At 32.7% G+C, this 22,964-nt stretch overlaps 2 protein-coding genes across 7 annotated transcripts; one reads left to right on the forward strand and one right to left on the reverse strand.

Moving 5' to 3' along the window:
- Positions 1–2,118: 2,118 nt before the first annotated feature.
- Positions 2,119–6,592, forward strand: LOC114393967. 6 transcript variants are annotated; one of them, XM_028355491.1, is made up of 4 exons: positions 2,119–2,479; positions 2,964–3,135; positions 3,320–3,822; positions 5,612–6,592. In XM_028355491.1, exons 2-4 carry the CDS (start codon positions 2,967–2,969, stop codon positions 6,461–6,463), a joined length of 1,524 nt encoding a protein of 507 aa, XP_028211292.1. In that variant the 5' UTR covers positions 2,119–2,479; positions 2,964–2,966; the 3' UTR covers positions 6,464–6,592. The 6 variants fall into 6 exon arrangements, with proteins under 6 accessions (XP_028211292.1, XP_028211294.1, XP_028211297.1 ...); XM_028355493.1 differs by lacking the exon at positions 2,964–3,135 and having other exon boundaries at positions 2,120–2,497; positions 3,238–3,822; XM_028355496.1 differs by lacking the exon at positions 2,964–3,135 and having other exon boundaries at positions 2,121–2,497.
- Positions 6,593–10,968: 4,376 nt separating this feature from the next.
- LOC114391969 (protein SHORT-ROOT-like) lies at positions 10,969–12,891 on the reverse strand. Its single transcript, XM_028352992.1, has one exon. The coding sequence runs from the start codon at positions 12,717–12,719 to the stop codon at positions 11,208–11,210; it is 1,512 nt and encodes a 503-aa protein (XP_028208793.1). The 5' UTR covers positions 12,720–12,891; the 3' UTR covers positions 10,969–11,207.
- Between the last annotated feature and the right edge of the window lie 10,073 nt (positions 12,892–22,964).

Raw genomic sequence — 22,964 nt, forward strand, 5'->3', positions numbered from 1 at the left:
CTGATAAGCCACAATCCAAACTCCCTTTAGACTGTTTAGGGACTCCATATGAGACATGCACATAATAATCCCCAAATTTTGGAAGATAATTAACATCACCCTCATGAAAAACTTCAAAATGCATCATGTTCTCCATGAATATGCCTGAAAATAAAGCAATTATAGTTTTTTTTAGAGGCAAAACAAAATTTTATTAAATAAAAGTAGCAAGTAGAAAAGCACAAGATGTGCCCTGAACCTAGCCACCAAGAATACAGAACCTACGTCCAAGATTTGAATCCTCTAACATGCTAATAAATAAACACTCTCTTTACACACATCAAATCCATAGTCAGGTTACAAAACTAAACCAAAACCAAATAATTTTCATCTATAAGATTAATTATTCGCGTTGCCTACAATTGTAACATTTGAGGAGCCTTGGATTTGCTTTCATAAACCTTTCATGCATCCTACTATTGCTTTACATTCCAAGGTTCCAAAATAAAATGCTCAAGTTGTACTCTGGTCAACATTACTAAGCAAGCTGACTTTAAAATTGAAAGTTGTCTCCAATAAGTAATTATATTTTATTAAGTAAATTACAGGCATTCCTGTGAGGTTTCGAGTTATTACACCCCTTATCCCTCCATTTTATAGTATTACTTTTAACTCCTTGTTCATAATGCCCTTTAGGTTCCGGTTAGTTGTTTTAAAAAAAAGAATAATTTTTTTTATGAGAAACCCATTTTCCACTATGTTCATGAGTTATGGAGCAACAAATCTTTTACATTCAAGACAATCTTTACAACCTAACCCGAGACGCTTCTCTCTGAACACTCTTGACTATACCCTAGAGATCGCACATGTTAGTGAATTTTGATTTTTCCATAGTAAACATTTTACGCTTGAGAAAACTCACCTTGACAACTTTATCCGATACACTTTTACTTATATTTCTCATATAAGCTTCTAAGGAACAACCATCCTTAAATACAAAAGGAAAACTCAATTTTGATTCACTCTCAAAAGTGATGATAACAAAAATTGAGTAATGTATTAATGATGAGTCAGTTGAAAAAGTTATTATTAGTACTTAAACTAATCGATACACCATATTAGTAACAATCAGTTTATCATTAATTAAAAGTATAGTGTTTTTAGGTGTAATAACATGACAGACGAACTTTTTAACTAGAAATTTACTGAAAAAGAAAGTCTTCTATTTATAAAAACACTCAAGATCAAATCCTAATATGATGGATACAACTAAAAGAGTATTAAGAAAATTCTGACCTTAGTTTATATAGGCTGAATGAGCCTTATCCACACAATGTCTATTCTGTGATGCAGTATTTTTACCCTAGACGGTGCAAGGTGACTTAGGGATTTATAAAATCGGAAATAATTATTTTTGATAAAGATAAAATTTTGTAAAGAGAAATAAAAAAAAGGAAATTGAGTGGGAAAAAAAGTTAGTAAAAGTTTATTGGCTGTGAAAAATATCTATACAGAAGTTGAACCGTTTTAATTATAAATATTTTAAAGAATAAATAATTAAATTTATCTTTGAAAGTGTAATGTCTTGACAAATTGATTTATTAAACATGAAAAATACAAATTTAACCATTAAATATAAAAAAATATGAAAAATTAATTATATGATTAAATTCATAAGATCATTTTATTATTAAAGTGTAATGTTAAATAACTAATTTGATACTTAATTATATTTTTTAAGGATTGATTTAATATTAAATTATAAAATTTAGAAACTAATTTATTTCTCAGACTAATTTATCATTTTTTACGTATTCAAAATTAAATTAAAACTTTTTACATCTTTCAAAAATTAATTTATTTCTCAGACACTTTATTTACCCTTTAAAATTACTATCATAACTTCATTGTAACTTTGAAACTATAAAAACTTTTGTAACAAAAAAGAAAAGAAATTATAAAAAACTTTATCTAAAAATTGGTGAAAGTATAGACTATAGAGTCCTTCCTGCACATTAATTTAAACTAGAGATGGTACTGAATTTAAATTAAATGCTGAGATGTGGCAAACTATGAATTGAATCCTCCTTGAACTTGTAGGACACAATATGGACCTAGTAGGCTAGTACTAATAGTCATAAGACTCATAGTTCCATCGATGATTGAGAAAGAAAGCGAACATGGTCTTAGCAAGAACAGCAGAACAGAACCAACCAACCAACCATACATACATAGCTGTTCTAATACTTAAAGACAAAAGGCACTAACACAAGGGCATCTTTTCTGTTTGTGTGGTTGTAAAGTCAACGTCACCAACTCAGATCCAAACTGCGCCCGAAGTTAACTTCCCAACGACAACGTCGTCTTATCAATTTTCCTCTTTTTTGGACTGCCAAATACATTACATTATTCGATTCACCCTAATGTGTCTGTATCGACGAAGAAGAGAACCACCTTATGTCGGGTCGTTTTGCTAGTTTCATTCTTCGCCTTGTACCAGGTCAGTGATTATTGATGAGTGAGTGTTCTTCTACTTCACTCATACTTAACTTCGCTTTCCACCTTCTAATCATTCCTTTCTTTTATTGTTTTTTTTTTCTCTCTTTAAATTGAGTCTTTCGAGAATACCTCTTAATTCTGATACACGGTGTTGAACTCTGATTCTTGCTTTGCGTGTAAAACCCTTTTCGCCTAATAAAGTTTAACATTATGAATTTACTGTGATTGATTTGTAGATTTGAATGTTGAAGTTAATTTACTACTAAGATAGTGAAACCAGTAAGAGAAAGGTGACTTGTATAAAATTGGCTTTTAGCGCTGCTTACAATTTCATCTTGCAATGAAGATACATGTTATTATCACTGGCAAAAATAGATTTATGGTTAAAGTTTTTATTTATGAACCATCAAATAAGATTTTGAGAATTCGTAGCTTTCACATAAATATATTGGATTGAAATACTAACCTTTTATCCGTGCTTACAGTTGATGCCTTCAATCTTGAAGAACTTGCTAGGAACAATTGAAACTCTTCTCTATCTTTTTCATTTCTTTCTTATGGCTCTCTTAATGATGGAAATATCGAGTTATACGTCTGTAGGCAGAGATAGGAACTGTTTCTATTTCCTTTTACTCACACATACATTACTATTTTCAGGTTTGCGCATAATTCTTTGCATGTAGAGGTAGATGTTTGTGACTTCTTTTAATTGGGTTATTGAGTCTCAATAGGTTGCATTTTGTTAATTGCAATTTCCAGCATGATTTTGAAGATATAAAGGAAGAGAAAATGAGGATGAGGAACCTATACAGGAAACCAACTGCTTTACGTTGCAATGCAGGAAGCAGGTGCTATTCTACGTCGGCTGTGATATGGAGCTTGTTAGGGTGCTTGCTTTTGTTTCATCTATATTCCAATGTTCACCATAAACATGGGGAAGGTAGAGAAGTGCAATTGCGTGTGACTAATCATCCTCAATTGCATGAACTCCAACAAGTGGAAGGGGAGATCATCCAACTCCCACCAAAGGGGAAGAGGTCCCCTCGGGCAGCAAAACGCAGGCATAAGCGGGTAACCCCACTGGTTGATGAATTCTTGGATGAAGATTCGCGACTGAGACATGTTTTCTTCCCTGGTAACAAGAGTGCTATTCATCCAATGAGGGTCACGGGGAATGATAGTTATTACTACTACCCTGGGAGAATTTGGTTGGATACTGATGGAAATCCTATTCAAGCTCATGGAGGGGGCATTCTATATGATGAAAGATCACACACATACTATTGGTATGGTGAATATAAAGATGGGCCCACGTACCATGCTCACAAGAGAGCATCTGCTAGGGTAAGTCATTTCAATCGAAACTAATTGTTTTAACCATTAGTCCATATTTGCCTTATGGTTATGTGAGTTTTTACTTTAGTTTTTTTTTTTATTTCTTTAAATAAATCTAATGGTTGTCAATGTCTAGCTTCTTTTTATGTTGGTGCAAATTTCTTGTGGTTGCATCCTTTGCTTATTAAAAAGAAAATAAACCAATAAGAAGATAATTTCTTAGTGAGAAAAAGTTCACTAGATTAAAGATGCACATTTGACTTTCATACATGCATTGATCCTTCTTTTTCCCTAGCTAGCCTACCTCTTTAGACATGCATTTAATGGTTATTGTTGTTGATTTTGTTTAAGAGGCTTTATGCTCCCAGCCCATTTTATATAATTCCTATTTATACCTTGAGTTCTAACATTCTTATTATATCATTATTAATTGAAGTCTTTGGCAGAGAAATTGTATGTTTCTTATGTCAACTTAGTTGTCGAGATGTTAATGTTGGAATAAAGCTAATATAGTCTTTTCAGTTTGGATCAAACGCAAATACTAACATAATAACATGCTGATAGCTTTTACCAAACGAAAAAAAAAATTACCAAGAGATTTAGGCCTTAATATCTTTGTAAGAAAACACTGATGATAGAGATGGACATAGAAATACTGCAATGGAATGCACCACTGTCTGTATCTTACTCTTCCATGGCAATAGAACCAGCCCAAATGGTGTCAGACAAAATCCTCCACCTCACAATGAACACAGTCACCAAACCAAGACAGAAATATCTGTCAAGGCCCGTGTGACTGCAAGTTAATTTATGTTTCCCAACTAGTTTTCTTCACAGTTCTGCATCTGTAGGAGTATTACCATCATTTTCTGAAAGTTTCACAGTAGGATTTGTTGGAATCTAACATGGCTTAGCTTCCAGTAAACCAGTCTTGCCAATCAAGTCAATGATAGATGATACACTTTAACTCTAATTGACAATTTTGGGCTAAGGCATGATGGTAAGTACTTTCCCAAGATGAGACCATCTGTCATGACAGGAATCTGCATGGCTTTTCTTCACCAATCTTGGGCTCACAATTCCCTTCATTATACTTTACAGCCTATATGTTCCATCAAATCTCTGAAGTCCACTGAATATAGGTTCTTTTCTTATTACTGAACAATAAGTTTATACTGCCAAGACATATAAGTTTTCTGAAATGCTGATGGTCTGTCAAAAACTTGTTTCTCCTAAATTCTCCAATCCCTTTGAATACTTGCACAAGCCTGAGAAGAATTTACATGACATTATATTAAAAAAATAAAAACGGAAATTTTTTTAGCTCTTTTGATCTTCCATTTGTCAATAGCAAGTTCATATATGGAGTGGCATAGGAAAAATTTTGTTTCTGCATCAAAATAACTTGGGTACTTTTTAAAAAAAAAACCTATATGGTAACGTAACACCAGTGAGCTTATTGCAAAATGTTTTGATCCCATGTCAACTGTCAATTATACTTTTGCCTTTTAATCTGTGCTTTTGCTTTCTATCAATTTACTTTATGGACATGAAGTAAACTTGTTTCTCTAACATTAAAATATTCTTGATTACTGGAAGATTTATAGATACCTGTTTTGAAGGCAGTTTTGTGATAGTAATGTTGTTATTACTATTTTATGAGCCTATGCCCTGCTGTTATAATCTCATTTTCTAGTAGCTTCAAAGGGATTTATTTTTTATCAACGAAGCATCTATCTTTACTTATCTGCATACCCTTGTGATGGAACTTAGACTTTATCTTCTTTCTCTCCATCAGGTGGACATTATAGGAGTTGGTTGCTATTCTTCTAAGGACTTGTGGTCCTGGAAAAATGAAGGTATTGTATTGGCAGCAGAGGAATCGAATGTAACCCATGACCTGTACAAGACTAATGTGCTTGAGAGGCCAAAAGTAATTTACAACGAGAAAATCAGAAAGTATGTGATGTGGATGCACATCGACGATGCCAATTATACAAAAGCTTCTGTTGGCACAGCAATTAGTGACACACCTGATGGTCCATTTGAATATCTTGGTAGCCAAAGGCCCCACGGATATGAAAGCAGGGATATGACAGTTTTCAAAGATGAGGATGGTGTGGCATACCTTATCTACTCTTCTGAAGAAAACAACGTACTGCACATTGGACCCCTGACCGAAGATTATCTGAATGTGATTCCTGTCATGAGAAGACTTTTTGTGGGACAGCGCAGAGAAGCACCAGCTGTGTTCAAGCACCAGGGCACATATTACATGATCACATCCGGCTGCACGGGATGGGCCCCGAATGAAGCACTGGTTCATGCAGCTGAGTCAATCCTGGGGCCTTGGGAAACAATGGGAAATCCATGTGTTGGAGGGAACAAAATGTTTCGAATTGCTACCTTTCTCGCTCAAAGCACTTTTGTGCTTCCTCTACCTGGGTTCCCCGGTTCATTTATTTTCATGGCTGATAGATGGAATCCAGCCAACTTAAGAGACTCAAGATATGTTTGGTTGCCTTTGATAGTGGAAGGACCTGCTGATCATGCATTGGAGTACAGTTCTGGATTACCACTGTGGTCAAGAGTTTCTATCTATTGGCATAGAAAATGGAGGCTGCCTCAGGGGTGGAGCACATTCAAGTAATTCTTGTTGTACATTTGTTTTTTTGATAAACTTTGTTGTACATTTGTGGCCATCAAAGAAGTACTGATTCTTCCGACTTTACAGATATGATAAATGATAGTAACCCACGCTCTAACACACCCTTCTTAATATATTCTCTACTAATGACTAAAATTTATTGAAAATCACAAAATTTTGTAGTCATACTTATTTAATGAGTCATACTCATGATTTTATAGTTTTCAATAAATTTTAACAAATAATAGAGGGTCTTAAAAAGAGGGTTTTAGAGAGTGGGATACTACAACTTCTCTTACATATATTTCAGATACTCTTAGGCTACATTTTATAATTTTCTTTTTTTTTTTTTCTGAATTTTGATCAGTACAAATGAAAATACTAGATTAGATAAATGATACTAGTGTTTTATTATGTTTACAATATTCTGCAGTCATTTCTGTGCTCAAATATTTTGCATTTGTTATATTCTCATATTCAGGTTGTATTGTATCTATGTCCCATGTCGTGTATAACTTTTAGCTTGAAAGACCCACTATACATCTTACCAAGTTGCATGTACTTGATAGAAAGTTCACTCACTCTTTGAGGTCTTGGACATAGAAATTCAGTCTCAAGAACATGCAGTGCACTTGACATCTTTCAATTAAAGGAACTTAGTTCGAGGGAGCCTATGTATACTGAAAATTGAGAAAGAGTATCCACTGATATGGATTTTGCTAAGAAATTTTTAACTATAATAATCAAGCATTGTTGATCAGCTACATCATGACCTTATGTGTAGTTTGTTGTGTTACACTGTTACTGTATGTTGACTTTTTATTATTTGGGAGGAGGGGGACCAGCTATTCTTTCTGCAGTTGCTTAAATTGCAGTAGGGATGTTCAATGTATGGTAGTTTACTCGAGATTCATAAGATTATAATAAGAACACGATTTGATTTGACAAAATCTGGTTGACGAAACTCAAATTTAAAGAAGGTCGAATTACACCTTCAGCTAGTGTTTAGCTTAGTTTGTTTAACTTCTCATTGCCTTAAATAAAGTTGAATCGATCACATTCTGAAAATTTCTTTTAAAAAATTAAAAGAGCTTATTTTCTAAATATATAAAGAAAAGAAGGAAAAAGTAGTTTTTTTTAATTATCTGAAATATCTTTTAAAAATAAATTGTGCATTTCAACATCTATCTTTTTCATCTTGAAGTAATCAATGTGGAAAAAAGAAAATAAAACTTTTAATTTTAAAAGAACTTTTAAACTAAATTTATCAAATAATTTTTACTATAATTTTGAAGTTCTTATTTCAAGTTTTAACTTTAAAATTCTTTTAAGGCCATACAAATTAGGTAAAATATAACATTAATCTTTTATGTTTATTATTTGGAGGTGGGATGGGGATTTATAGTTTTTTTGTGTATTTAAGTGTGAGATGTTGATGAAAATTAAATTTTAGTTTCTAGATGTGTGAAAAGTGTGACAAATTAATCATGTAGACAATTTAATGACAAATTAGTGTCTAAGTTTTACAACTTAATGTCAAATTAGTTATCGAAAAATATAACTTATAATTAAATTGATCCTTGAACATTACAACTTAATAACAAAATAATTTCACAAATTTGACAACAAGACTTATCGTCGCACTTTTTAGACATTCAAAGATTAAATTTTTATTTTTTATCTTTTAGAAATCAATTTGTTGTAGTATGATACTTTCGAAGACAAATTTGACTATTTATCTTTTATTTAAAAATTGAGTTTAACTCTATCTTTTTTCTCTCTCTTTTTTCACTTTTTTTAGTTATAATGTCTTTCTTTCTTCTTAACCAATTAAGTTAAACTTCTTTGATAACGTGTTTCATTCTATTAATTCTAGTGATTAAAATTAAATTTTTTAACTTGAGTGAAAGGAAAATGTGGCAACTAAAAATTGATATTGTGGATCAAATTGAGGGTGGGGTGGGGGGATAAAAAATAAACCGAGATTTTAAGTAAACATAGGGGGTGAAAGGTGTAATTTGACCTAAAAACCTCAAAGAAGCTATTAATTTTTATTGATTAGCCTCTGAAATTGCACAGTAATAAAGAAAGAATTTCCCATAAAGAATATGGAAACATAGAAGAGTGTCGTCATCAGCAATCCAAGGTTTGGGTGGAGCTTTTATTTATTTATTTAAACAATTTGAGTACAGATGATTTTTCTACAAACAAATTTAAATATTACTGCAAAAGTATATTTATGTTTTTATTTTGGTGCCGTATTAATTATTATGTTCTATTATTGGCGACCAGTTCAGCAAACAAATTATTGATTTATTTCTCTTGTCCAAAAGAAATTTGGGCCAAGTTTTGTTAAACTAAGATATGCTGACCTGATTTTAGGCAGGCCTTATAGTGGGCCTAGTTATGGGGTAGCAAGTAGGCTGTTTTCCAAGTAACTGACCCTAGATTTGTTGTGGGCTCTTCAACTGCATAAAGCCATAACTACGCAAAGATTCAACTGTGATCCAAAAATCAGAGGATATGTCACATCAATATAATTTCAATTGCAAGTCCCAAATCCCAACCCTCCCCCTTATTTTATTTTTAAGATTGAGTTTTATCCCAAATTTCTTTCTTGTTCATTATTGCCCAGCAGTTCTATTATTGAATTAGCAATATAAAAGTATTCTATTATTGTCGGAAAGAAAACATATGTAATTTTAAGGAATTGGATGAGTAAAACAAGACAAGATTTTACATCTGATATATCATTGATTTAAATTTTTACTCATTTTTTTAAAGTGAGATAAATTTAAATACTTTTATAATTATTTTTTGAGCTTGAAGGTTTTTCCGGGATAAGGGCATAATCTCTTGTCTCTCTAAATTTATTTAACAAACAAAAACTATAGGGGTTTTGTTTCAAAATGGAAAACAAAGACAGAGGGACAAAATCCTGAAGTACTATGAGTTGGAAATTAAGCTTAAGTTACCTTTCTGCTTGAACCTGGTCCCATAGAAACAAAAAAGGCGTAAGCTGGTCGTTGTCAATTCTTTAGAAAAGGAGACTAAAGCTTAAACATGTAGAAGGTATGGGCCAGCATCAAACTCTCTTTAAATAAACACTGCACAAAAGCATCTACAATTCTTTATAACTCAAGGAGGGAAAAAGGTGCAAAAGGGAGGATAGTTGTTATGTTATAAGTTGGAGGGGGCAAGTACCATCATAGAAGTTTAATAAGATACACAAAGCTAAAAAGATGAACCCAATAATAATATTAATATATACATATTTTTTTTTCATTGTTTATGTACTTAGAATAGATTGGTTTTCATGGGCATGCACAAGACACCTCCTATATATGAACCCTTGCTTTCATGAAAAAGGGGTCAGGTTTATGTGGGGGGCATAAGAGGGTAAAAAGCTGAAATGTTTGTCAAATATAAAGATGATATACTTTAGACTTTGAGTATAGAGAATGGGAAAGAATGGAAAAAAAGAAAAAGAAGGCCATGCATCTCAGACATAACGTGCTGCCCACTAAAACCCTTAAAGCCACTAATCACTGTACGCCTTTTAATGGATTCCCCAAACTATTAACCTAAGTCGAGGTGGCCGTGCTACTTCCTAAGATTTGGTGGTCCCCAAATCCCAAACTTTGATTATTTATTAAACTCTTAATATTCTTAAAGATTATACTAGTATTAATCATTTACGTTTTTCGTTATGGACACAACACAAACCAAACTCAGTTTTATTTTGGAGGCATCTGTGGAAAGAAAATTAACATCGTTGTGTTGGGCTAAGACAAACCACTAAAAAATGATATTGAATGTTGTCAAAATACAAGATAATAAGAGCAATTGGCCAGCAAAAGTAGGTTTTGCAGTTAGATAAGGACACAAACAATTATGCACCTTATCTCTGGTCAAATTGGGACCAGAAACACCTGTAAGGAAAACGCTACTTGAACTAAGTCAATAAGCTTCAATATCTTACGTCCATTATTATAGAATATACTAGTGGTTTGTAATTTTAAAAATAAGCAAAGTAATTTTTTCTTTAAACTTACTAATATTTTAAAGCCATAAGAGTAAACCACGAAAATTGTACAACTTGGGACGAAACTATATATGAACGAATGTGAAATATGAACATACATGTTTCATAAAGCAAGTTAAATATAATCATACTAAAAGTGTCGTCTCGTCCACGCTAATAATTTTCTGAAATGTTTTCTTTACTATAATTTTTGTGTGGCATCTTTTTTATTCTGAGAGAATATTTTTAAAATACGTAAATAAAAAATAAGTACAAATAAAAGATAAAATCAAACACAATTTTACATACATTATTAATTATTTAGTGTTAAAATAATTTTCATGACACTTGATGGATGATACATACATATTGAAGCGATTGAAAAACATGTCATACAAATATCGATCCAAAGACACAAGCTATTCTTTGGTAAACAAAAAAATCAATCATAAAAAGTTAAGAAAATAATAATTTACTTAGTTCCTTTTTCAACACAAGCAAACGCCCATGAATCCCGGTGTCTTACCAAACTTATATATATTTAACCAAAAGAACAAAAATAGGAAATAAAGCCCAATAATAATAATAATTAATAATACTGAAAAGAAGAAAAAAAACTCCATCAATATATATCCTTCCGCACGTGCCAAAAAAACCGAGAACACGTGCGAGGGATTCACCCATGTCAAAGCCAAATGATACTATTATGATACGATCTTTACGTTATGGCCTCCATGCACTGGCCCACACCACCGGCGTGTCCTTCCACGAGAGGAATATTCCGGCGTCGGAGCACGCCGCCATCGACCACCCTTCCTTGTACCTCCTCAACAGCGCCCTCACGTCGTCGCAAACTTCGTCGCTAAACGGCGCCGCGTTTAGCCCTCCGTTGTGAAGCCTCGCCGCCCACCGCGCCGCCGTCTCGCGGCGCTCCACGGAATCCGCCGGCGAGCACGCCACCAGGTCCACCACCGCCCTCCCCGCCGCGCGCTCCAGCATCAGCCTCTCGTTGCTCGTCTTCACAAAACTCTCATCCAAAGCCTCAAAGTAAACCCTAAACCACCTCAAACTTTCTTCAAAGCCTTTTACGAACTCGTAACCGTCGATTCCAACGTCCAAATCAGCCTCCTCCTCCACCACCGTCACAATCCGCGGCTGCAACGCTTGCAACGCCGATATCAACGCGTCGCGGTTGTTTCCTAGCGCGGAAACCGAATGCAGCGAGTTCACACAATTCACAGCCAAAGCCTCATCGTCTTTGATATCAAGCTCTGAGAAATTGAACTCGGATAGATCGCCGTAGTGATGAACGACGTTGAACTTAAAAGGAACGCCCATGAGTCTGGCGAATTTCTCCATTCGCGTTCCGATTTCCTTCATCACGCGCTGGACGTTGTTACCGATTCTAGAACCAGTAACAATTGTTGTTAAACATAGGTGTGGAGTTTCTTCGCTCCGAGTGGCCAATGCTTCCAGAAGCATTGGCCACTGGGTGCAATAAGTGTTGCTGATGTCAAGTATATGCAATTTGGAGTTTCCCTCCAAGGCTTCCAAGATGGCGCCATTGGATGCCACGTGTCCGAAGGTAGTCCAAGGGCTAACTTCTTGGAATTTCAGGACCGTTTTTCTTGTGGATTCAAATGAGCATGTTTTCTCAGACGCCGAAGCTAAGCTTCGGTAGGTTCGGTCGCCAGCTTCGGTGACGCGGCTGAACAAGGCTCGGAGGAAATACGCAGCAAGTTTTTGTTCGGTGTCGCCGTAGGGGGAGCTGAGCTCGTTGAGCATCCAGAGGAGGTGGTGGAGGCGCGTGGAGTTGTTGTCGGCGACGGCGCGTGCGGATTCGAGGAGGAGGTTGTGGGACCAGTTGGGGGAGGAGAATTCGAAGTTGAAGTCTTGAACAGGTTGCGTGGGAGAGAAGGAGTAGGAGTAGGAGTAATCAGTGTTAGGGGTGGTGCTGAAGGTGTTTGTAGAAATGTTGGATACGTTGTGTTGTTGATGATGATGGGGTTGATAAGGGTGGTAGTAGTGTTTGGAAGAAGACGAGGATAAGTCTTCTTCATCCATGTAAAAGTTGAAGCATTCTTCTTCTTCTTGATGGGAATAAGGGTAGTAGTTTTGTCTGGAGGATCTGGAGCTGCTGGAGGTTCTGCTGGTGGTGGAGTTGAGGGATGGATCAGGTTGTTGTTGTGGTTGTTGCTGTTGATGAAAACTTACTAGTCTAAACAAGGTATCCATTTAACCCACATCAAATAAACAATGTGAGTGTGTGAGTCTCTCTTTAGGTAGCTGCTTCTTAACACCAACTCACGACCAAACGTGTTTTTAACAGTGGGAAGTGGGAATTGGGGCACTGTTGGGGAATGATTGGGGGAAGAACTTGGTCAATTTGGATAGATTCTACTTACCTTATCAAACTAGGTTAATTTTTTCTATATATATATATATATAATATAGATAGTGGGGGTGAAGGGGTTTATGTGTCGCCCAACCTTACATAGAAACAAAATTATACTAAACCAACTTGGTTAATTTACGAGATCGATCACTTTTTTTTCTTCTATAAGGAGTTTTTATGATGTTACTAAATGTTTAATTTTACTATAAAAAAAACAATTTTAATGTTTATTTTATATGTATTTCAATTTTATGGTGCGGTGTAATTTGGATTGGTTTGCCTTTAGTTTGTGTAGTCGACGTGGTGGGAATGGAAGTGGGGTTGGGTTGTGATTCTTTTCATTGGGAGAGGATGGAGGATTGACTGAGGTGAGCATGTTGGTCAATAGCTTCAAAAATCTAGTGGGGTCTTGGGCTAGCTAGGTGATGCCTTAGAATAGAATTCTCTCTGACAAAAGATGAAAAATAAGAAAGTGTGAGAAAAAGCAAAGGAGAGGAAGAGATAGTGGTAGTAGCTTTTCATTCTTTTTTAGAGAGAGAGAAAGAAAAATAAATCAAACACATAAAAAAGAAAAATATAGTGTGTGAGAGAGAGAGGGGAATTACGAGTAATTGGATGAGTGGGAGCAGGCGTGCCCAACTGCCGATTGAGGTTTGAGAGAGAGAGAGAGAGAGAGAGAGAGAGAGGTAAAAAGCTGCCGGCGTGAGTCATCATCATCAAACCCACTATCATCTGGTAGCAGTAGCACAACCCACTCACGTTCCTTGCCTCCTAATCACTCTCCAAACTCTGCCAAATTTCCAATCCCACTTTTTTTCTTACACTTCTATCAAAATTAAGCAAATCAAGAATTTCATGTTGTCAAATCCAGAATGGTAAATTCGTCCTCTGCCAATTATAGCATTATTATATTAATATCTAATAAATCAAATCAAAATTTTTAAGATACTAATATTTGAACACTTATAAAGTGTGCTCAGAAGGAAAGATAAAAATAATATATAAGAAAAATTTTGTATTTTTTTTTTAAATTCACCGTGTTCTATACTCTACAATTTAAAGATTTATTTTTACTTTTATTTTTATCTTCTAAATCAAACAAAACAATAATTTATTTTTTTGCAAACAAGTTAATTATTAATTTATTAATTTTTATTAAAAAGAAATAATCTGAGATTTTTTATATCTCATACACTGACATTTATTATTATTCTTTATTTTTTTTAATCAAATCATATATATTACATGTTATATTTATATTTCTCCCGCTCTCTTTCTCTCATAGGTGTCAAATAGATGTTGAGTTTAAAAATTATTTTAGTTTATAAAACTTGATTTTCTTAAATAGGGCCGAAAGGCCAAGAAAACATAAAATGTTACTACTACACATGCTTTTTTTTTTTTTGCAAAGAATTAAAATAGTAACATGAAAAATTAGGAATTATTTTCTATTTTTTAAAAAAACTTTTTTACAAACATTTTTTATTTCAATTAATAAACGTTTTACAAAGATAATTACGTGAAATGACAATGTTGTGTTACTACTGACACATTGATATCTTAATGATAAATTAAAGATTTAGTCCTTGAAAAAACCCATATACATAATGATAATGTTTTATTATACTAATACAAAGTGTTCCCTTCTCCAAATTCTAGGGTGGCATGCCTTCTCACTTTTTTCACCACTCCTATTTCATGCCAATGGTTTTATAAGTACGCGCAGTTCACAACCTCAATCCTCGGCTAGCACCAAAACTCTATGATGTCTTTGAATTTTGAGTACCAAGGCAACACAACAGTGCTCTCATCCCATCCCATAATCTCGAAATCTTTGTATTCAACCTGACCTTCAGCTGTTTTACGTATACCTATATCCCCTAAAATCTAAACCCCATTTCTCATAATCATAGCATATAGCTTCTACCAAAATCTATATATGCTTCCCTTTTTTCCCCTTCTAATTATGTAACTTAGTCTATATCATCACAACCACAAATTAACATCCCAATTCTTTTAGAGTTTAATTAGATTTTCTGAATCAGATATAAAGTTGATTCAATGATTGGAAGAAAAAGGAAAATATTATGAGTTTGAAAACATTTCTAAAAAAAATAACTGACATATATTTTCCTATATAATTTTTTTTACTTAATGACACATTTCACTACTAAACTTTGTTATTTTATAAATTTTATCATCTAATTTTTATTTTTATTAATTTAATTTTTTCAAATTTTACCATTCCATTAATCTTATGTTTAATGTCTAAAGAAAAATGATGGACCATGCATGAGTTGGAGCTTGACTGCCACGTTGAAATACTGAAAATTATAAATTGTAATTATTTTTTTATAAAAAATAAAATTTAGAAAACTGAAAATTATAAATTTTAATTATTTTTGGTTTATATAAAAAAATGAAAAATATAATTCAAAAAACTGAAAACTATAAATCATTTTGTTTTATAAACCTGGAAATGTGTGTCTGAATTTAGAACAAGAACGTTTACGGTAAAAAAAATTGGAATAATTCATTGGCAAATACTTGGGCGCCGACTCATTCACATGATATCATTATTCCATTAGACATTAAATAGAAGATGAGTGAAATCATAAAATTTGTAAAAATTAAATAGTTGGATAATAAAATTTACAAATAATCAAAGTTCAGCAGTAAAATGTGTACATTAAACCAAAGATTTTCTTAATGATGTATTAATTCATGCTAATTGATTATTGAGATTAGGAGATATTGGTTGGAAATGTTAAGTAGTGTTTCTTTATTTCACTTCATCAATCATTGGGCAAAATCCATGTTTGAAACTCTTGGTCCCCATGTCTTGAAGTGGGCCCAGAAGTTGAATCCATATTTTTAATTTGCTTCTAAGCATCATTGATCCCAGACAGGATGAGACAGGTTATTACGGCCATACTGAAACTCATGGCCTTTCTTTCTTTCATCTTGCTTTTCCTGTTCTGCTTTTTCCATCTTCTATTTTCTTACTTCCCCTGTTTTGTGGGGATGGTGGGTGAGAGTGAAAGGGATCCACAATTTTCTTTGATGTTCAACTAACAAGTAGTGAAGAGTTCCCAATTAGCATCCATCAGCTGAACTATATTTTAATTCACCTCATGGGTTTAACTACTAGTATCAAGGTTCCTTGTTTAGTATCTATGTTCTATAATTGTAAAAATATTTATACTAGCAATCGATAATAAGAAATCATGATAAATATTTTTTAAAATAATTCTTATAAAACTCAATAAATTAATTATAGATAATAATTTGTGATTGGACATATTTTACACTGTATATATTATTTATCTTGTTTCAATTAATAAATTAATAAAAAAAGACATTGACTGAGGTTCACAACTTTGGTAACTTCACTTTTTTCTTTCTTTGTTGAGGTGAGTTGTGACTGTGTGCCCCATTTTATTTTATTTTATTCAACATATAGAAAGGATATACAGTTGAAGTGTCAATGCCTCAGCTCCTTACAATAATATTGGGTATTTTCATATGGACCGTACGTTGCCCCATATATACAAACACGTTCATCTCACTAATAATAATACCCATCAATGTGATGTGTCATCTTAAAAAGTCCTCGGATGACACTAACATGGAACCTAATTATCATAAACAACTGATTCACAATCTATTAAAAAGATAACTTATAAACGGATATTATTTTCTAATCACAGATTATTATACATTTTTTTTAATTATTAATCACAAAGTATTATGTATATGTTTGCTTCTCCGTTTGCATTCATCCTGAAGGAACTTTGAAGGAATTTGGATTCAACATATGATGGGAAATTTGTCAATGATTTTCCGAACATAACCTAGATATATTAATTTTATTGATTTTTATAATAATTATTTTTAAAATCATATCAATGACAAAGTCTGATTAATAATATAAAATTATTTTATATTCACAATGTTCCACCATTAAACTCATTTTATTATGGTTTGATTTATTTCTTATTTTTCTCTATATTATGCTAAAACTCATCATAAGAGTGGACAAATAAATTGAATTGAATGAAACTAACGTTGAATTGGAGTAAATTGCTTAAAAAAAATTGAACTCTTTTATTAAGAATTAAACTAAACTATTATTCAGTTCAATTTAAAAAAAAATGGACCACATTCAAATTGATGTTGTTTTTGTCGACAATGCCAAAAATAATCTTGATGACAAAAGAATAGTCTTGACTGATGTTGGCAATAAAATAAAACATCATTTATCGAAATCATCAGTAAAACATCATCATCCATTGATATTGAAAAAAAATGTAACTAATGTTGTAAAAAAGAAAATAATCTACTTCAACTGACTTTAACTAAGAAATAGTTACTGACCAATGTCGATCAAAAAATAATGATGATCCAAAAATATCATTTGATGTTGATAAAAAAATTTATAGTTGACATATGTCAAAAAGAAAATCCTTAACTTGAATTATTTTTTAAAACAGAAAATATAAAAATAAAAATAGATAATATTTATGTAATTATTTATAGAAATAAGAAATAACGAATATTAAAAAATTTAAGGAGAGGAAAAAAGACACTTAAAAAAAGAGACTAAATATTTTAAAATAATTCTAAACAATTCAGTACAATTCAAAGAATAATTTAATTCAAACCGATGAATTCAATTGACCACATTTCAATCCAATTGAATTCAAATTGAACACCCCTTGGTCATCATATTAAAAGCACTAGAAGTTCTAAAACTCTCAAATTAAGAGCATGCCAAATATGGGCATGATAAATCTATGTAGAAAACCATTATATAATTCCATTTTGGGGTGTAATTATTACCACTAAAAAAATAAAGCTAACTAGGGTAGCTGAGTTTAAGACAAGCTTGCCGGAATCTAGTATCCACGCCAGACAAGTGAGCAGGAATGGAAGGGGGAAGAAAATTCTCTTGAAGGCATAAATCGATTGGATTGGTAACGCCCCAGAAAGCGAGGAGCAGCACACTGCGGTTAAAAGATAGATATATTTGCATACTGGTAAACTTTAATCTCTGCTATTCAAACCAATAAAGTTGAAAGGGTTTCTAATACTATTTGTGAGAAGCCATTCCATCAATTATAACTTCAGAAGCAAATTATGAATTTCTGACAAGCCAGCAACATAACATGATTGCAACCTGCGATTTCCTGTGGGGAGGGTCAGAGGGATGGAGAACACACCTTGGACAACATGATTCACGTAAAACCAAAACATTCTCGTTTATTTTTTTTTAAAAAATAAATACGTTGTGTTTTATACCATGTCTAAATCACAAATTAGATTAATATATATTTTTATAATAATTTTTTTAAAAATAATACCAAGAATGATCTTTAAAAACTTTTATATTGATAATACATATGTATTAGACTTTAATTTTTAATATGGGAAGTGTTTTTCATAAAAAAATTCACTAGAAACTTTTAAAGACACTATAATACTTGCCTTAATTAAATACACTTAGTTCTTTCTATATTAAATATTGTACAGTTCTTGACATAAAAAGAAGAGGCACAAATTTTGTTTACTGTTTGTCATATTTTCCAATGTAAAGATAATAATATTATAGAAGAAACCTAGAACCCTTTTCTTTAGAAATGGTACAAGATTGATTGGGTTCCTACCATTGAAGATAATCTTAAAATTGATGATTCTCCCTTTTAATTATTTCATCCCTACCAGCAGTGTACTCGAGTCAACATTAGCATATTCCGCTTTGGGCATTCCTAGTTTTCAAGTACTTGCCACCACCCCACCACCCATGCACACAGATTCAAACGTTTCAATACTGTGAACCAACCCTATCATCAATCAATGGTATATAAACCAATTAATAGAAGTTCATGGTACCAATAAAAAAAATATTATAAAAGAACAGCTGAGACATATCTCAAAGTTCCTCATCAGCATTCCTCTGTCTTGCATTGTTCTTTCTTCTCTACCCTCGTGATAAAGTTATCTAGCCTCCTCCTCGTGCATGATAGAGGGATATATATGTAGAGAGCACAAGGCATTGTTTCAAGTGGTCTTGGTGTTAGTTAACTAGTTAGTTTAGTTGGTTAGAACTAGTGGTAGTTAGTTAGTTAGTTGAAAGTTAGTTTAGTTGGTTGGAAGTTAATTATTGTTGTAACTGATTATATATATAACCATCTATACAACTTTCAGCATTGATTCGACATACATAATTTCATTCATTGTTTCCTATATTCTTTTCTCTCTAGCTTTTCTTGCAAGCTTTCTCGACAAGCTCTGCATTCAACAATGGCAGGCATGCTTTGCTGCGCAACTCCCTGATATTGAACCCAAGTTCTTTTTTCTTTCGATTCCTTCATCATGACAAACGAGATTTCTTCAAAAGACCAATCCCTGAATGTTCATAGCCCATACTACCTTCATCCAGGAGAAAATCCTTCAATTGCAATTGTTTCTCTAGTTCTTAATCTGACAAACTACAACTGATGGAGTCGTTTAATGCTTACTGCATTAAGCACGAAAAATAAAGTCAAATTCGTAGATGGATCAATCCAGAAATGTACATCGAATCATCTTCATGCAGCTTGGAGGAGATGCAACATTTCTTGGCTTGACCACTCGGTTTCGCCCTCGATAAGGGCGAGTATCTTATGGATGGATAATGCTAGAAACATTTGGAAGGACTTAAAGTCAAGATACTCACAAGGAGATCTGTTGAGAATTTCAGAGTTGCATCAAGAAATGACTTCTATCAGATAAGGTAATCAAAGCATTACCGATTACTTCACAAAATTGAGAGTTATTTGGGATGAATTGGAAAGTTACAGGCCTGATCCCACATGTTCATGTGATCCAAAGTGTGTATGTGATGCTCTTACTAGTGTCATGGAAAGAAAGCAACGAGATCATGTAATACAGTTCCTTAGAGGTTTAAATGATCAATTTAGTACTATGAGATCCAATGTATTGATGATAGATCCATTGTCAAACATAGTCAAGGTTTTCTCATATGTTGTTCAGTAGGAAAAATAGATCAATGGCAATAAATTAATAGGAAGCATGAGTCTGATCAATGTAGTAGGCAACAATCCATTGAATTCTGGGCATTCATGCACTTATTATGGGAAACATAATCACACTATTGATAGATGCTATAGGAAGAATGGTTTTCCTCAAAATTATGCTTCCAAAGAAGGAAAGGGAACTCAAAGCAATCCTGGCAGAGGAAATTCAGGAGCAAAAGGAAACAAGGTGTGCAAATATTGTGGTTTTTCTAACCATACTGTTGATGATTGTTACAAGAAGCATGAGTACTCACCTGGACACAAACTTTATAAGGTTCAAAATCCAAACATCAATAATGACAGTGTTGTAAGAGAAGAAGGTGATGGTTCACCCTTAGATCGAAATCAAGAGACACAAAATGAAGATGTGATATTAACTACTCAGCAATATAAAGTATTGATGTCATTACTGCAACAACAAGCTCCAGTCCAAAACAATTCACAAATAAATTAGATTTGTACAGTTACTAACAGAGATAGTATACTATTTGTTACTTGTAGTGTTAGCAAGATTAGTGGATTCTTGATTCTGGAGCCACAGATCATGTCACAGGCTTCCCATATTTATTTTCTTTGTGTAAGAAAATAAAACTTATAATAGTTAAGCTTCCAAATGGCCATACGGTTATTGTAACCCTTGTAGGCAGAATCCAAATTACTTAATTTTTGCATCTGGAAGAAGTTTTATACACTCCTAGCTTTCAATATAACTTGATTTTAGTATCTAAACCGGTTTCCTCCTTGCCTTGCAAACTAACATTTATTAATGATAAATGTTTTATCTAGGATATGAACCAACAAAAGATTGGTATAGTTGAGATGGCAGAAAGACTTTATAGACTCAAGAAGATTCCATTCAAGTCTAAGTACAAGTTTGATTTTGTTAATTCTAGCATTTCCAATGTTTTTGCCTTTTCATGTAATAGAATACCTATAGATCTATGACACTATAGACTTGGTCATCCATCTTTAGAAAGATTGTTGTTGTTAAAAAAAATTATCCTATACTTACATCAGATAAACAATTTGTGTGTGAAACCTGTCATCATTCAAAACAGAAAAGATTATTATTTCCTAGTAGTGAATCACATTCTTCTTGTGTTTTTGCTCTTATACATGTTGATATCTGGGGTCCTTGCAATGTAACTTCATTAAATGGTTACAAGTATTTCCTTACTATAATATATCATTACCCAAGGTTTGTTTAGGTTTTTCTCATGCATTCAAAGGCTGAGACATAGTCTTATTTAAAGAATTTTGTTGCCAATGTTGAAAGGTAGTTTGAGTCAAAAGTGAAAGTGATTAAGATCAAATAATGGATAAAAGTTTATCATGAAACAATTTTATGATGATACTAACATTGTGCATCAAACTACTTGTATCGAAACACCCCAACAGAAGGGCATTGCTGAAAGAAAACATCAACATTTGCTCAATGTGACTCGATCTTTGTTATTTCAACCAAATCTTCCAACTGTCTTCTGGTCCTATTGTTGATGAATTGGCAAGTGTACCAATTTCTCTCAAGTAGTAAAGTTAAAATGGAAGTCCGAGTACTATATTCATAGGGACTTTGTTTGTATTTAGGTAGATGAATATTTAATTTACAAGTAATATATAAGGAATTTAAAAAAGAAGATAAATAAAGATTAAAGATAAGATAAAGATTTAAATTAAAAGATGACAAAGAAAGATAAAAGATAAGATAAAGATTTAAATTAAAAGATGATAAAGATAAAAAAGTAGAAGATAAAATAGATAAGAAATTTTAATGTAAAAGATAAGAAAAAATAAAAGATAAAAATGATGATAAAAAGATGAATTCAGAAGATAAGAATATTGAGAATTTAGCCTACCAGAGTTACTCTTTGATATAATGTTAATGATTTTTTTCTATTTATAATTCTAATTTACACTTGCATCTACTAGTATACTCTAACTTTGGTCTCCCGCACAAAAGAACCTAGTTTATCTATTTTCTCTCCCAAATTCCTTTGCAGAGCTAAAATAGTAAATTGCATTAAGAACAAAGATGTATAACAGACTAAACAAATATCAACCTATCCCTAGTGATGACTTTATTTAGATACTCTTTCCTAACTCTATTAGAAAATAACGTTTTCCAACACTATCCCTAAAACTTATCATGCAAATGGGTGATCAAGTCACAAACAATAATATTAAGCACAAAAAAGGATAATGCAAATGTAATATTATAAATAGATAGGAAGAGAAATTACATCAAAAGTAGTTGACTGTCAAGTTCCTAACAAATGGGGTTTAGCCTCTCATTTTCATGGAGACTTTACAATTGCAAAAGTGGAATATTTAGTAAAGGGGGAAAAGATAAGAAAGGGAATGAAGGGGAAGAATGACTCTTATTGCTTGCTTCTCCTTCTTCTAGCCTTTGCCTTCTATGAGGAATTATATTCTGTTGGAATTTCTATGTGTCTTCTCCTTCTTCTCTCTTCTTCTTTTATAGATGCAGATTAGCGGACTTCTGAATTAGCTTGATTTTCTTTATTAGTCTTTCTTTCCTTAATTATTATGCTTTCCTAATTTCCTTAATTAGTCTTTTTTCCTTAATTAACCATTCTTTCCTTAATTAGTTTGTTTTCCTTAATTATTCTTGCATTTCTGGGCTTTATTTTACTCACTAAGCTTCATAAATCATCACTTTTAATATTCTCTGCACAAAAACTTAAATCATGTTAATCTAACAATTATTTTCTCAAAAAGGAAAAATTAGAAGAAAAATTACAAATTCCTCTATAATTTAACCCCAAAATATACTTATAATTAGCAGTTATCACCTATGCATTGGTTCACTCTATTGTTCTTATCAATTGCATGCATTCTCCCTTTCTTAATTATCATACTCCCTATGAAAAATTACATGGAAGCATCTATGATATTAAGTCTTTAAGAGTGTTTGGGTGTTTATGTTTTTCTAGTACTCTAGTAGCTAACATAATGAAACTAGATCCTAGGGTTGTCACTTCTATA

The sequence above is a fragment of the Glycine soja genome, chromosome 17, assembly GCF_004193775.1.
Source record: "Glycine soja cultivar W05 chromosome 17, ASM419377v2, whole genome shotgun sequence".
Lineage (NCBI taxonomy): Eukaryota > Viridiplantae > Streptophyta > Magnoliopsida > Fabales > Fabaceae > Glycine > Glycine soja.